Raw genomic sequence first — 13,646 nt, 5'->3', positions numbered from 1 at the left:
GGAGGGAGGACGCAATGGGGCCCAGGGGTGGGAGCTGTGGGTACCGTTCCCACCCTGTGCAGGCACAGCCCTTCCTTGGGGTTTCTGGGACACGAAAAAATGCTCTGAGCAAACCCACAGCAGCATTTTGCTCTCCCCGAGGCTGCTCATGCCTAGAAAAACACTGCCCATGTCACCATCTGACATGATAATATTATGGGTCACTGATGTCCAGGCTTCCTGCAGCCCTTCAGACACCAGTTTAGAAAGGATCTAACTCCAAAGCTGCTAGAAAAGAGAGGGAATAATGGAGAAGAGGGGTTTAAAAACACAGTAGAGATGTTACACTCCTAATAACTCAATAGGAAAGGAACTCTGGGCTGCCCATGTGGAGCTACAAGGCTTTTGCCTGCATATTTTGGACTAATGTTAGTACCAAAACACCACTCATCTGGTGAAGCAGCAGAGGCTGAGCCTCCACAGCTCTTCAAGCTTACAGACCAAGGTCAGGGGAAGGTAAGGACCAGGCAGGACATGCTGGATGAGCTGGAGTCAGGTCACAGGTCCATCTGGGAAGGGGCTTCCTTACAAACACAGATGTCAACAGCATAAACTGCTGAGTGTTTAGAAAACTCATTTGAAATGGTCATTTTCAGGCTTGATTTTGTCTCCTGTGCTGAGTGAGAGACAGTGGAGGTGTGTGAAGGGGAGTTGGGGGCTCGGTGTCCCCAGAACAGACATGTTGACTCCCAGCCATGGTCACAGCTCTGTGGCTACCACCTTGTCCCAGGAACACAAGGACAGGTGGAACAGTCAGATTTGGGGGGCAAATGGCTCATGGCACAGCCTGGGACCCCCTCCTCTGCCCACCATTACCTCCCCCCTCCACTGACATCCTGGATCTGCCACTCCAGTGGGCAAAACCTGGATCAGCCAAGGCTTAGTTGGTCCTGGTGGGTGACCTCTGGATCCAGCCAGGCTCTGTGGGGAAGGAAACGCTTTGCCCTGTAAGAAAAGAAACCCTTATGTGAGATATGAGAATGGTTTCTTCCCCAATTCTTTATTTCAGGAAGCAGAGCCAGGTGGAGCTGCCATACCTTCCCACAGGGGAAAGCACTGCCCTGACTCCAGCACTGCTTCCAGGGGAGATGCTGGAGGGTCCTGGGAGGTCCCAGTCACTTCTATCCTGGTCTCCTCCCTGGTGATAGTGAAATCCAGTTTGTTGCCCAAGTAAGAGATACTGGAGACTTTGAGCTTGGTGATGTCGCGGGGAAAGGCAGGATTGAAGTGGAGGCTGGACCTCATGATCCTGCAAAGGCAGCAGCATGTCAGGGTGGGAACAGTGGGAGCCACAAAGGAACCAGCTCTGGGGTATGGCCACCTCTCCAGGCATTGCCACCTCGTGCACCACAGAGGTGTCTGAAGGAGTCCTTGGTGCATCCAAAGATCTCTGGGCAAATCCTGAACACAATCATGGAGCACCTGGTGAGGAGCTCCTGGGGCTGTGATTTCACAGCCCAGCACCCAAAGACACTCTTGTCCCCCTCCAGTTGCACCACTGGGGCCTGGGTTTTCCTTAAGGTTGGATTATATTTTTTTAATTAAAAAAAAAAAAAAGAGAAAAATAATGTGATTTTTTTTTCTTCTGGGGCAGCTCAATTCCAGGCGCCCACCTCAGCTCCCACTCCCACGATTTGGAGGGCTGGAAGCACAGCTGTTCATTCTCCTTCTCCAGAGATAATGGAGCAAACAGCCTGACTCTTCCTCCATCCCTGGTCCAAAGCCAAACACCCTGTGTGGGTGTTGGCTCTGGGTGAGGAAAAACAACGGTCACCGTTGTCTCTGACACAAATCCTGGCACACAAGAGCTCTTGACCATCTACTCCAGAATGTTGAGAGGGCTCGAGGGACTGGAGAGGGCTTGAGGGACTGGAGAGGGCTTGAGGGACTGGAGAGCCCCAGCACAGGGAGGATCAATGCCCTACAACAGGAAAGGCAGGAGCACGTTCCCAAGGGCTGCACAGTGTCATCCCAATCTTTGGAAATTTGGCCAGAGCCCCAAAGCCCATGGCTTGAGCCTGTCCCAAGAGGGGCCTGACTCAACACACCCCTGGTGCCTGGAGACCTCCCAGCCTGGCCAAAGCCAAGGCTGAGGTTTCCAGCTGGGAATACAGCAGCTCACACCCAGCTCCACCAAGGAACTGGTGGGTTTTCCAGCACCTCTGGCCACACACATGGAGTAAAAACACATAGTTAGTGCTAGGATTTTTCACTGGGAATCAAAAGGCTTGATCCAGCCTCAATTAAACCAAGAATAGGCTCAAAAGGCAATGGCTCCAGGGTGGAAACCACCAGATATGAGACACAACTCTGAAATTATATGAAGAGCTCCATGTTTTTCTGAGATATTTTAAAGCTGAGGCGATGCCTGCTCAGCACTTCCCTCCACAGAGGCACTCAGACCCACGTGTGCCCAGGGGGCCACAGAGGGGCTGCAGAAGGTATTTGCTCACCATATCCAAAGGAGACAGGATGATGCTGCAGCTGAGCCAGAGAACAGGCTTAGGGAATGGCATTTTGTTTCCCAAACATGACCCAGAATGAGTCTCACCTGAACCCTGTGTAGCCAAAGAGGATGGCTTGCAGGAATCCACCCATCCCTGTCAGGAAGTTCACAGCTCCCGATCCATCTGAGTTCTCTGACCAGACCTGCTCCAGCACAAGAAAGAAACAACTCAAGAGTTGGCTGGGGACACTTTGGGCAGTTTTGTGGGTTTGAATCCCCATCACACATCTGGGGTGTCACCTGCTTGGGAGCAGGTGAGACACAAACCAGGGGGATTTGCAGCCCTACTGCTCACTTTGAAGGGTTCTGTGATGTTGTTGAAGCACTTGAGCAGTTGACTCTGGGCTCGCTGCACCTCCTTCAGCTCCAGCCAGCCCACAGCAAACATGCTCTGCAGGAGAGGGAAAGGGTCTGTCACTGCTGCTGGTGACAGGACAGCAGAGCAGCACTGCCACCATTCCGATCCAGGATGAACAATCCCAGCACACATCCCCAGCTCTGCACTGTCCACCCTCCCTTGGACTCTAAACCAGGTCTTATGAATCCTGCCTGATGGGCCTGGAAGCAACTGCCCTGTATGGAAACATCCCCCCTAGATGGGAAAAAGCCTCCCTGGCTGAATCCCCCCTGGGCTCTGCCCATTCCTTACCCAGGTCATGGCTGGCCCAGCCAGGTCTGTGACAGGTTCATACATCTCCAGGTCATTCCTCCGGACCTCAGCACTCATGGGATGCATCAGTGGGAACCCAAGCAGGACCACGTCGGCTTGTTTCACTGGCTCACCTGGGGAGAGGGGTCAGACTGTGGGCACCAGCCAGGAACAACAGACTGATGGATACACCTGACTGTCACTGAGGGAGTTGTAGCAGCCTTGTCACCCACGTAAATCTCTTCCTACTATGCTCCCAGGTTTCCTAACTTTTTCAGCCCACTAATGAGAAACAATCCAGAGAGGTAGGAAAACCGCTTCCAAGTCTGGCTCTTTGTACTGCCATGCACTGGGAAGCAGCAGGGGCTCTTCCTTGGCCATTCTCAAGTGTGAACCAGCCAGAGTCCTGTTCCTTCCAGGATTAAAAGTGTGATCCAGGGCTGCCTCCAAGGGCTGCCACTGCCTCCCCACTCACCTGGGCTGTAGCCATCGTACTCAGGGTGATATTTTCTCTCTGCATCAAAGGGCACTTTGAGTTTGCTGGCACAGTCCTCCCACTCCTCTGGCACTGGGAGCAGCAGGTGCCGAGCGACTTCAGCAGCAAAGTTTAAGCTGGAAAAAAGGAGGAACAAAGTTTTATGTCAGGGATGGGTGAAAATGAGAGGAGAGAGGGGACAGAAGGATATGACTAAACTGCAGAAGAAGCTGCTGTGGAAGAACAGGGTTCAGAGATTGAGCCAAGGGTAATAGCTTTCATACGAGAGTCAGGAGTCCATTCCTCCAGCTGTGGGTGTCTCCCACTGCTAATTGCACAAACATCTCATGGAATACAGAGAGAGAAGCCCAGCTGTAAAGGGAGATGCCTCTCAGCCTCACGTGGGCACCTGAACGTTTGGAGGAGTGGCCGTGGCACCACCTACTTCCTCCTCTCACTTCGGAGGGGTAACAGGGAGAGGGGTGTGAGGGAGAGGGAAGAAGCATCCCCTCGAGAGCCCCACTGCCCCCAGTCCCTGCAGAGTGTAAGAGAAGAGAGCCAGGAGACATTCCACGCATTACCTGCGCCGCGCCACGGCGTTGGTGTAGGCAGAGTTATCGACCTGGCAGTGATACTCATCGGGGGGCATGACACCTGGGGGGACAGGAGGGGACACTGTGCACCTTAGCACAGACGGGGGTCCCAGGTCCCTCCTCAAGAACATGACTGGAGGAAAGGGACCCTCCTGCCTGCCCATGCAGAGGTGCTGCCTCTGGCAGGATCCCACACAGTCTCAGTGGGATGCTCACTAAAGAACATCCATGGTGCTGGTGGTGAAGGATGAAAAACCAGGTTTACAATTTTGGCTGGTGGGTGTAGGTTCCTCATAGTGAGGTACCTTCACTTCATAAGCAAGGGGACTTTCAACTCATGGAATACCAGGATGGTTTGGGTTGGGAGGGACCTTAAAGCTCATCCAGTTCCATGGCCTGCCATGGGCAGGGTCACCTTCCACTAGACCAGGTGGCTCCAAATCTCTGCTTTTCACTGCCTTCCCATGGCACAGGTACCTCTGATGTGGTAGAGCTGCTCATCCTCACTCCACACCATCCTGCTGCACCAGTACTGAGCCACGGCTTCCACCAGCTCCCAGCCCCCATCCTCCTGGAACAGCTTCTGGTCCTGGGGGAGCCAAAGCCAAAGACAGGCACAAGGAAGACTCTGCCAGACCCAAAGTCAGCAGGAGGATGGACAGAAGCTCTGAGGAGATGGAGGGAGCAGGATAAAAAGTCAGAAAACTGGCCTGGATTGAGCCAACAGGATACTAGGATGCCCACAGGAGCAAGGACAGAGCAGGCAGGGCTGAGGGAGGGAACCTGCAGAGCAGACAGAGCAGAACTCCTCTGAGAGAGGACAGTGACAGTCACCAGGTGTCCTGTGGGCCCTGCCACCAGGCCATCAGGTGGTACAAATTCCCTTTACCTGTGTGGTGCAGTAATACTGCTCAAAGGCCATCAGGACGTCCCCAGTGATGTGGATTTCTTGGGCTCCATAGATCTCCTCAGGGCAGACTTCCCGGCCAGTGGCTGCACTCTCCCATGGGAATTTTGCACCCTACCAGAAGACAACTCTGAGCACATCACCTTGAGCTGCTCTCCCCAGCCCCTCCACTGAAACAGCCACAGGATAAAACCCGGGATAAAGTCCAGTGTCCTCATGGGGACAGGGGCTGGTGCCATCCCCTCAGTCCAGTGTCTCTGCCCCACCTTGTAGCCTTGTTCCTGTGCGTTGCACATGGCTCCTTCCAGCATGCGGATCCGGTACTCCAGGATGGCTCGGGCAGCTTTAGGATAAAACACCAGGATGTTTGGGAAAATCCAGGTGTCCTGCAAGGCAAGGTGGTGGGATTGGCTGGTGAGGCACCTGGAGACTCCTGCCAGCTTCACCCCTCAATGGAAGAATGGAGACTATTCCATCCCACTGGAGGGATGGAGTCTTCTCCATCCCTATTAAAGGATAGTCCTTTCCACCCCAATGGAAGGATGGCATCTTCTCCATCCCAGCCACTGTGCCACGTCCCCAGGTCACAAGCCAGCATGGGCCCTACCCACCTGGTCCCAGAAGATGTGTCCCCAGTAGTCCTCACCCCGGGTACCGTTGGACAAGCCACCGGGGCTGATGCCATGGAAGAGGACTCCTGGGCTGTCCCGGGGTGGGATGGCACTCAGCAGGTAGTAAAGGCAGCCGTGGAGGGCCTGCTGCAGGGCCAGGGGTCCATCCAGCTCCACGGAGCAGCCCTGGCGCATCACAGCCCACGCACAGGTGTGGGAGCAGTACAGGGACCCCGCGGCCATCAGGGACAGCCCCTCGCTGTAGCTCCGCTTTGCCTCCTCCTCACTCTCAGCCACAGCCATCAGGAACTCCCAGGATCGCTCCTCCTCCTCCCCATCCAGCGTCAGGGAGGGTGGGATGGGGGTCCAGAGCATGTGAACTGTGGGACGGGGTCCCCCCTCCACCTCGGGAACCAGCGTCTGCCCGTAGATGTAGCTGTGGGAAAGGTTGGAAGGCACCTTAAAGCCCACCTGGTCCCACCCCAGCCATGGGCAGGGACACTTTCCCACCAATCCAGGTTGCTTCAAGGCCCACACAACATGGCATTGGACACTTCCAGGGATGGGTCAGCCACAGCTTCCCTGAGCAACATCTGCCAGGGCCTCACCACCCTCATAGGGAAAATTTTCTTCCTAAAATCCCATCTAATCCTGCCCTCTGTCAGTGTGAAGCCACAACCAATAGTCTCCAGTCCTAGAAATCCATTTCTAAAGGTCATCTCCTCCAAACTCCCCATCTTCCCCAGTCTCACCTCTTTGGAATCACATCTAACACCTGGGGCCTTTGTTGCTCTTACACGTCAGCATAAGAGATAATTCTGGAGTTGCATCTAATAAAAATGTTTCTATGCTTAATTTCAGGGTTTTTTTATACACCTGCCCGGAAGAAGAGGAGTGCAGAAACCTCCACACCACACACCATTCCAGCCCCACACCACTCACCATTCTAGCCCAGCTCCAGCCCTACATCTGGAGTTCAGTTCCCAAGAGAGAGTGGGGAGTGTGCCACAGCATAGGGGGGTGGGCTCAGGGGAGGGACCCCCATCCCCCACACTCACTGTGCTCCCTGGAAGTCTGGTCCTGGGATCAGATCCAGGTCCTGGCTCTGCGGCACGAATGAGGTCTGGAGCTGGATGGCGATGGGTTGTGTGGAGTGATCCAAGCGCCGGATGGTGATGCTGAAGGCCATCAGGTGGACTAGGGAGTGGTGGGCATAGAGCTGCTGGGTGGCCATGTAACCAGCGGACTGAATTGTGTGGCTGAAGGTCCCTGTAAGCACGGTGAGAGCCTTTGGCACCCCCAGGTTCTGGTGTTCTGCCCCAGATTCCCACCTCTTCCCTATCTACTGGTTCCTACTGGCCTTTCCCAGGTCCAGATGTTGATCAGACAGCACTGCTGACACTGACCCTGGCCAAGCTACTGAGGGGTGGTTTGTGCCATTAAACTTTTTCCCAGGCTTCATGATTTGTCCCCAACAGAGATTGAACTATAGCCTGAAAATAACTTATTTTATTGTTACATTACTTTTATGTGAAAGGGGCTTATGAATGAAACTTACTATACAAAAGGGGAATTTTCCAGTTGTTCCAGAAGAACAACACCCTGAGGCAAACAGAGAATAAGAAGACTGTTTGGAAGAGGCAACGAGGGCAGAAAGAATTTAACCTCTGGAACAGGGTGCCCAGTACCCAGAGGGAAGGAGCCTGAGGGGAAGGTCTGCACTGAAGAAGTGGGATGGGGACATCCTTCCTCGCTCCCAGCTCACCTGTGCGGGTGTTCAGAGTGAAGGTCTCAGCCAGGTTGTCCATCCCGGGCACCGCCATGCGCACATTGAGGGGGCTGGGGAGGTCGGCACGGTGCGTGTCCCCCGCGGCCCCGCTGTACACGCCGCTGACGTGGAGGATGTCGCGGAACACGCGGGTGCCCAGGTACGCGTTGGTCACCGTGGGCAGCAGCCGCGGGTCTGCAGGCAGGGCCATGGCCGTGAACACCGCGGGGTCCCCCTCGGCCATCGCTGCCAACGCCACCTGCAGAGCGGCACAGCCAGGACAGGGGTTGAGGGGACAAACTGCTGCTCCTCCCCAGCACACGCTGTCCATCACAAAGGTGCTGCTCACCTGCCATCTCCATCCCTTTTACTGTCCCCTCTGATCAATCCCAGTGGTTTTCCTCCGTCCCAGCTTCCCCTCAACCCCTTCACCCCATCCCAGTGTCTCCTGCAGCTCCCCCAGACCCCACAGGCTCATGGGCTTCATGACTCCTCAGCCTCCCACCTCTTTCCATACTGATGCCCTCTCCGTGATGCCACCTTCCTCTTCTGCCCTCCTCTTCTTCTGAGGTGGTGTTCCATGACACTGAAACACTCTGGGGCTCCTGAGCTTCCCTCTTTCCCAGCTCTGCACCTCTCTGCTCCCCCTCACTCCTGCAACTCCAGCTTAGCATCCTGGGGCAAAGCTTTCATTTCATTGATATATATATACATTTATGTGTCATGTATAAATATATATATAATTATAGACTGAAGATATCTACAGATATAGACACGTGTAAACAGCACCTAACAAAAGGGAGTTGCAGCAATGCCAGCCACTGGAATAACAAAGGAATGATGGAATGAGGCTCTGAGAGACTCCGAGCAGAGCTGGAAATCCAGCCAGGGTGACATGGAGGCAGAAAGGGCCCCAAAATCTCTCCCTTACAGCAGCCAGATGCAGGAACTCTCAGGCTCTGATCAGTTTCCTCACTAAGACTGAACTGGGAAGAACATCCTGCCTTCAAGAAATTTAAAAATCCCAACCCAGACCCAAGGGTGTGGAAGCAAGGAGGTGGGTCTTGCCTTCGGTCCGGGGCTGAGCTGAGCCCTGGCTGTGCAGGCACAGAGAGGCTGTTCCAGGGAAGGACGGAAGTTACCCAACAGAGGGAGAAGGAAGGAAATTGCTTTTTTCCCCCCTTAAAAAAAAAAAAGTTTGAAAAATAAACCTCAACACGCAGGTATTTGCCCAGCTGAGCTCAGCCGGAGTGTGGAGGTTCCGGGGCTGCCCTGAGAAGGAGGGGCCGAAAGAGGAAAACCAACTCAGATGATTTATCATCCAAAAGCTGCCTGAGAACCGCAGCAGAGCTGGGGGGAGCAGCACACCCCCCACAGCCACACACCATGACCATCCTGTGTCTCCAACCACTCTCTGACCCTTCTCACCTGTTTTCACAGAGAACAGATCTGGACTTTGGCTTTGGCACACTATTCCCAGCTTCCTTCCTGCCATCCCTCCACAGCTTTTCCAGGCACAGCCCTGTGCCAGTAAGCCCCCATCCAAGCTTCCTGCACTCAGTGGTGCTGCTGGCATCCAGCCCTATTCCCTGACATCCCTATCAGCTGGAGCAGTATTTCACTGACTTATTCCCAAAGAGGGGACAAGAAAATGTCTGTGATTCCCCAGCTGAGCTGCCCCACACTCTGGGGCCATAGCAGAAAGATCCACAGCCACAGAACCCCAGAATGGTTTGGGTTGGAAAGGACCTTAAAGGCCCTCTCATTCCATGGGCAGGGACACCTTCCACAAGCCCAGGTGGCTGGCTCCAAGCTCCACCCAGCTGGTCCTGTCCTGGTGGGTCAGGCATCCAGGAATGGCCCCACCAGCCTCTCTGCCCTTGTGCTCACAGGGATTATTTTATTAATCAATCCAGCACTTACCAGATTGGCATTACACACATCTGTCCTCCTCTGTAAATCCCTCATGGAGCCTGGCTGGGTCAATCCTGTGTCTGCCAATACCCCAGGGATGGCCTGAGGAGACCCTGATGAGCAGCAAAGGGCAGAGCCAGAGCAGTAATACCTGGTCCCAGTTCTACCCCTTTTGTATTCCAGGATCTAATCCCAACCATGACCCAGCAGGATTCATTTGGCCTTTTATTTGTTTCTCACAACCAGCAGCTGGTCCTGGCATGGGCTGAGTCAGTGGCAGGGACAGGAATACTCATCCCCTGGAGCGTGGCTGGGCATCCATGACGGCTCTGGGGCATTGGATCCCTCTCCAGCAAGTGCTGGCACCCAGGGATGAGGCATTCCCTCCACAGCTGATCCCACTGGCACAGCTTCCTTCCCATTATTAGAGAAATATGAAAATAGTATTTTCCAGAAAGTCCTTTCTCACAGAATAGTGTCTTGAGTGTTACAAAGCTAAAAAAGCCCACAGAAGAGGAGTTCAGCTCCAAAAGAAAAGGTCTGCTCCAAAGCAAGAGGAGGTCTCTGCCCTCCAGCAGAGCATCACAGTGTCCCCCCATTCTGGCTGGGGACAATTTTTGGCCTCAGAGCCTTGAGCAGTTGGGTGCTGCCGAGGAGAAAAAAACCAAAACAATTAAGGGAAGCAAAATTAAGCAGAGAACAATTTGGGAAAATCTTTCCAAGGGTGTTCTGCCCTGTGCCCTCAGAGCGCGGCAGATCCTGTGCCAAGAGGTGGCGGGGGGAGGGCGGTGGCAGAAGTGACAGTGACAAGCTGGGCAGCTGCAGAGCCAGGAGCAGTGGCATCGCCCTGACAGCGCCATGAGGGCCTTCCAGAGGGGCTCCCAGCTCCTGGCGGCCGCACTGCGGATCCCTCGTGCCCCCCGCGCCCAGCTCAAGTCCCAGCCCCCTGAGCACCCGCTCTCTGCTGCTGTGAGTACCCTGGGGGGCTGAAAAAGTGGGGACACCCTGGTTGGAGGGGCCCAAACCCCCTGCACTGGGGATAAATTATTTTTGATGGGGGTGGAAGCAAAAGGGGAGGAGGAAGCAAAGGAGGAAGGTGCCCCCAGGCTCCAGCCCACACCCCCACAGGGGTCCACTCCCTGCTCCCCAAGCCCTCAGGCTCCTGCTTCTGTTGGATTTTATCCTTTCAGCTCTGTTCTTAACCTTTGGGGTTTGTGGCACATGCTGAGGGGCCCCTGCAGCCCAGGATGTCCCTCAGGGAGGTGAAGCCAAGGGACAGCAGACACTGGTGGTCCCTCAGGGACAGATCTGGGACCTGTGCCCCCATACCGGGACACTCACCCCCAAGGCAGTGTCCCCGTGGACAAGGACAGGGGCTGCTGGCACCGCAGAGCCTGTAGGTCCCTCCAACACCCCCTGTCTGGGGAGGGTCCCCCCAAACCATCCCAGGCTGGGTGAAATGAGTTTGAAAAAAAAGGAGCTTTTCACCAAAATTCTGACTGGTTCCCCCTCCACCTCTTGTTTGGGAGGTTTTCCCCTCCTGCCTCTCCAAAGTCTGCAACGAAGCACTGCACGAGGCTGGAGATGCTTTTAGCAGCCAAAGAAATCAAAGAAAGGTGTCAGTGCAGGGGGTTAACGCTGTCCCAGTGCGCCACAGAAACACAGGGCTCCTGCTGGCTGCAATTTCCATCCCAAAGTCATCTGAAAGTCAGCCACAGCTACCCTCTGGAAACACTGCAGGCCCCAGCCAGAGCCCTCAAGGTCATGCACTGCTCCAGTTTCCCAGGGAATATCACAGCAGAGAAACATGGAGTGATGAAAACAAGCCTGGAGAGCGCCAGCTCCATCCATTGCCAGGGGGAACAGCCGTGCTTCCCAAACAGCAGGTCCCTCCCAGAGCCATGGGGCTGGAAAGAGCAGAGAATGGTGCTGGGTCCATGGTGTTGGATGGCACCAGCACAGCCATCTGGGAGCCCCACACTGCAGAGCCATCCTGGGAGCCTCCCACATGGTGACCATGGCACAGCCATCCCAGGAGCCCTCCACAAGCCATGGCACAGCCATCTCAGCAGTCCCACCACTGTATCACAGCCATCCTGGGAGCCTCCCACATGGTGACCATGGCACAGCCATCCCAGGAGCCCTCCACAAGCCATGGCACAGCCATCTCAGCAGTCCCACCACTGTATCACAGCCATCCTGGGAGCCTCCCACATGGTGACCATGGCACAGCCATCCCAGGAGCCCTCCACAAGCCATGGCACAGCCATCTCAGCAGTCCCACCACTGTATCACAGCCATCCTGGGAGCCTCCCACATGGTGACCATGACACAGCCATCCCAGGAGGCCCCTGCACCATGAAACATCCATCCATGGGGCCACACACACACCACAGCACAGCCAACCCAGGAGCCCACCCCACAGCCCAGCTATCCCACTGATTCCTGTTCCTTCTCCCCCTCAGGAGCAGACCATCGCCTTCGCCATCATGTTCACCTCGTTCATGCTGCCCTCAGCCTGGGTCCTGGCCAACTTGCATCACTACAAGAGCAGACCAGAGTGAGGAGCAGCAGGAGTGGCCTGTTCCCTGCTCAAAGAATCCTGAGAGAAGAGCTCCTGGAGAGAGTTTTGCTGGGATGGAACCCCCCAAGCCTACTCATTAAAATTCACATTTGCATTGAGCACAATGGCTCCCTGGGTTTGCTTCATCCACCTGTGTGTCTGTAGGGAATGACCTGGAACCCTGTCTGGAAAGCAGCATCATGAGCTTGCAATGGGCTCCAACAGGAAGGGATATTCCCTCTGGAGCCTTTACCTGCTGTAGCTGCAGTGCAGGACAGGGCAGGCACACAGTCACCTCTCCCAGTATGAACAAGGAAGCAAGGCCAAGATGAATTCCTGGTAGAACACCTAAAGGCTGGAAGTGACCCTCCTCCCTGCATAAAGGACCTTTCCACCCACCACACCCCAAAGTACCTGTGTCAGGGAAGTAGCCAGCACAGGGGGAGGTTTGGGTAGCAAGTGGTACTTCTAGATGTCTTAGAAAAATCTCTGAAGCTGTCACAGTTCCACAGATCTCACCCTCATTCCCACAAGCTGCTCAGAGCTCACAGCCAGACAAGGACAGCATAGGGGCTGTGAGAATCCTCCTGGGAGAAGCTGTTAGTGCTTCCCACAGTGACATTCCAGGTTTTTGATGCTGACCTCAAGCAGCAGTGGCCAACAAGTCACTGGCTCAGGTGGAGTTTCCTCTGCCCCAGTGTGTAGGGACACAGCCTCAGGAATGAGGGTGAGATCTGACACAGTACTGGGAAGGAGACTGTGCTCCTTAAAGCCTTCTCCTGTCCTTAACTATGAAATAAAGGGAACATTTTCCAGAACACTTGTCTCCTCCACACACTCTCCTGAACTCATTAAAAGTGACAGGAATGAACTTTGGAAGACAAGATTCAGCAGGAACTTGGTAAAGTCAAATCTGATGGCTGAACTGACAGGAAAAGGCAGGAACTGGGCACTGAACACCACCCATCCAGAAAGGAATTTCAGCCAGAAGGGCCTGGAAAGCAGCAGGAGGAGGGTGAGCAGCTACAAACTCCAGCAATTCCATTTTTTTGTTATCTTCCAAAGCTCCATCTCCCTTCTGTGAGACACCTCTGTGCCTGCACTGGGTGGACTATTATCAGCCCTGTGCTTCCTTCTTTCCCTGGCTTGATTTACACACTCAGAAAAAGCAGGAAAAGTACAGAAACTCCAGCAGTGATGTTTGTTAGTGACACCAGGGAACCAAACCAATGACATGAGCTCCTGAATGCCAGCAGTGACAAGGATACACTGGTAGCAGCATTTAAAAATCCACAAACACCCCAAGGAAATTTCAGATCCATAGACACAACTCCATTCAATCCAAAGTCACTGCCATAATCCTCCATACCATGTGCTGTCCTGCCTCATAACAAGGAGTTCATGCCTCCATAGGGACACTGGGAGAGATTCCAGCTCAGATCCCCGTTTGTTCCACATTCTTGACCTGCACAAAAAACTTCTACTCCAGAAAACCGTGGCAGCAGCAACAGGACAAACAAGTCCCAACAAAGACAATTAATTCCTTCACAGAAAAGCTTTTGAAGTCACAGTTAGGAAACAAAAGCAGAATAAAAACATGTCCCTGGCCTGGTTTCAGATT

At 54.3% G+C, this 13,646-nt stretch overlaps 1 protein-coding gene and 1 long non-coding RNA gene across 2 annotated transcripts; one reads left to right on the top strand and one right to left on the bottom strand.

Annotated features, from left to right (window-relative positions):
• Positions 1-249: 249 nt before the first annotated feature.
• PGGHG (protein-glucosylgalactosylhydroxylysine glucosidase) lies at positions 250-9,033 on the bottom strand. Its single transcript, XM_071559561.1, has 14 exons — positions 8,617-9,033; positions 7,546-7,807; positions 6,839-7,049; positions 5,781-6,216; positions 5,436-5,555; positions 5,152-5,283; positions 4,740-4,851; positions 4,251-4,323; positions 3,670-3,806; positions 3,195-3,328; positions 2,841-2,936; positions 2,591-2,688; positions 1,077-1,288; positions 250-984 (listed from the first exon to the last, which is right to left on the bottom strand). Exons 2-14 carry the CDS (start codon positions 7,790-7,792, stop codon positions 920-922), a joined length of 2,073 nt encoding a protein of 690 aa, XP_071415662.1. The 5' UTR covers positions 7,793-7,807; positions 8,617-9,033; the 3' UTR covers positions 250-919.
• A 1,251-nt stretch (positions 9,034-10,284) lies between these two features.
• LOC139673750 (uncharacterized) lies at positions 10,285-12,150 on the top strand. Its single transcript, XR_011698191.1, has 2 exons — positions 10,285-10,431; positions 11,928-12,150. It is a non-coding gene; the product is annotated as an uncharacterized lncRNA (long non-coding RNA).
• Positions 12,151-13,646: the final 1,496 nt, after the last annotated feature.

Source organism: Pithys albifrons, chromosome 6, assembly GCF_047495875.1.
Source record: "Pithys albifrons albifrons isolate INPA30051 chromosome 6, PitAlb_v1, whole genome shotgun sequence".
NCBI classification, from domain to species: Eukaryota; Metazoa; Chordata; class Aves; order Passeriformes; family Thamnophilidae; genus Pithys; species Pithys albifrons.
This window is presented reverse-complemented; position numbering and strand designations above follow the sequence as displayed.

Coding starts and splice junctions, on each gene's coding strand:
- PGGHG (XM_071559561.1), bottom strand. CDS start 7,792: ATGGCCGAGGGGGACCCCGCGGTGTTCACGGCCATGGCCCTGCCTGCA. Junction 7,050..7,545: donor CACTCTGAACACCCGCACAG/GTGAGCTGGGAG, acceptor CCGTGCTTACAG/GGACCTTCAGCCACACAATT. Junction 3,329..3,669: donor GTACGATGGCTACAGCCCAG/GTGAGTGGGGAG, acceptor CCCTCTCCCCAG/GTGAGCCAGTGAAACAAGCC.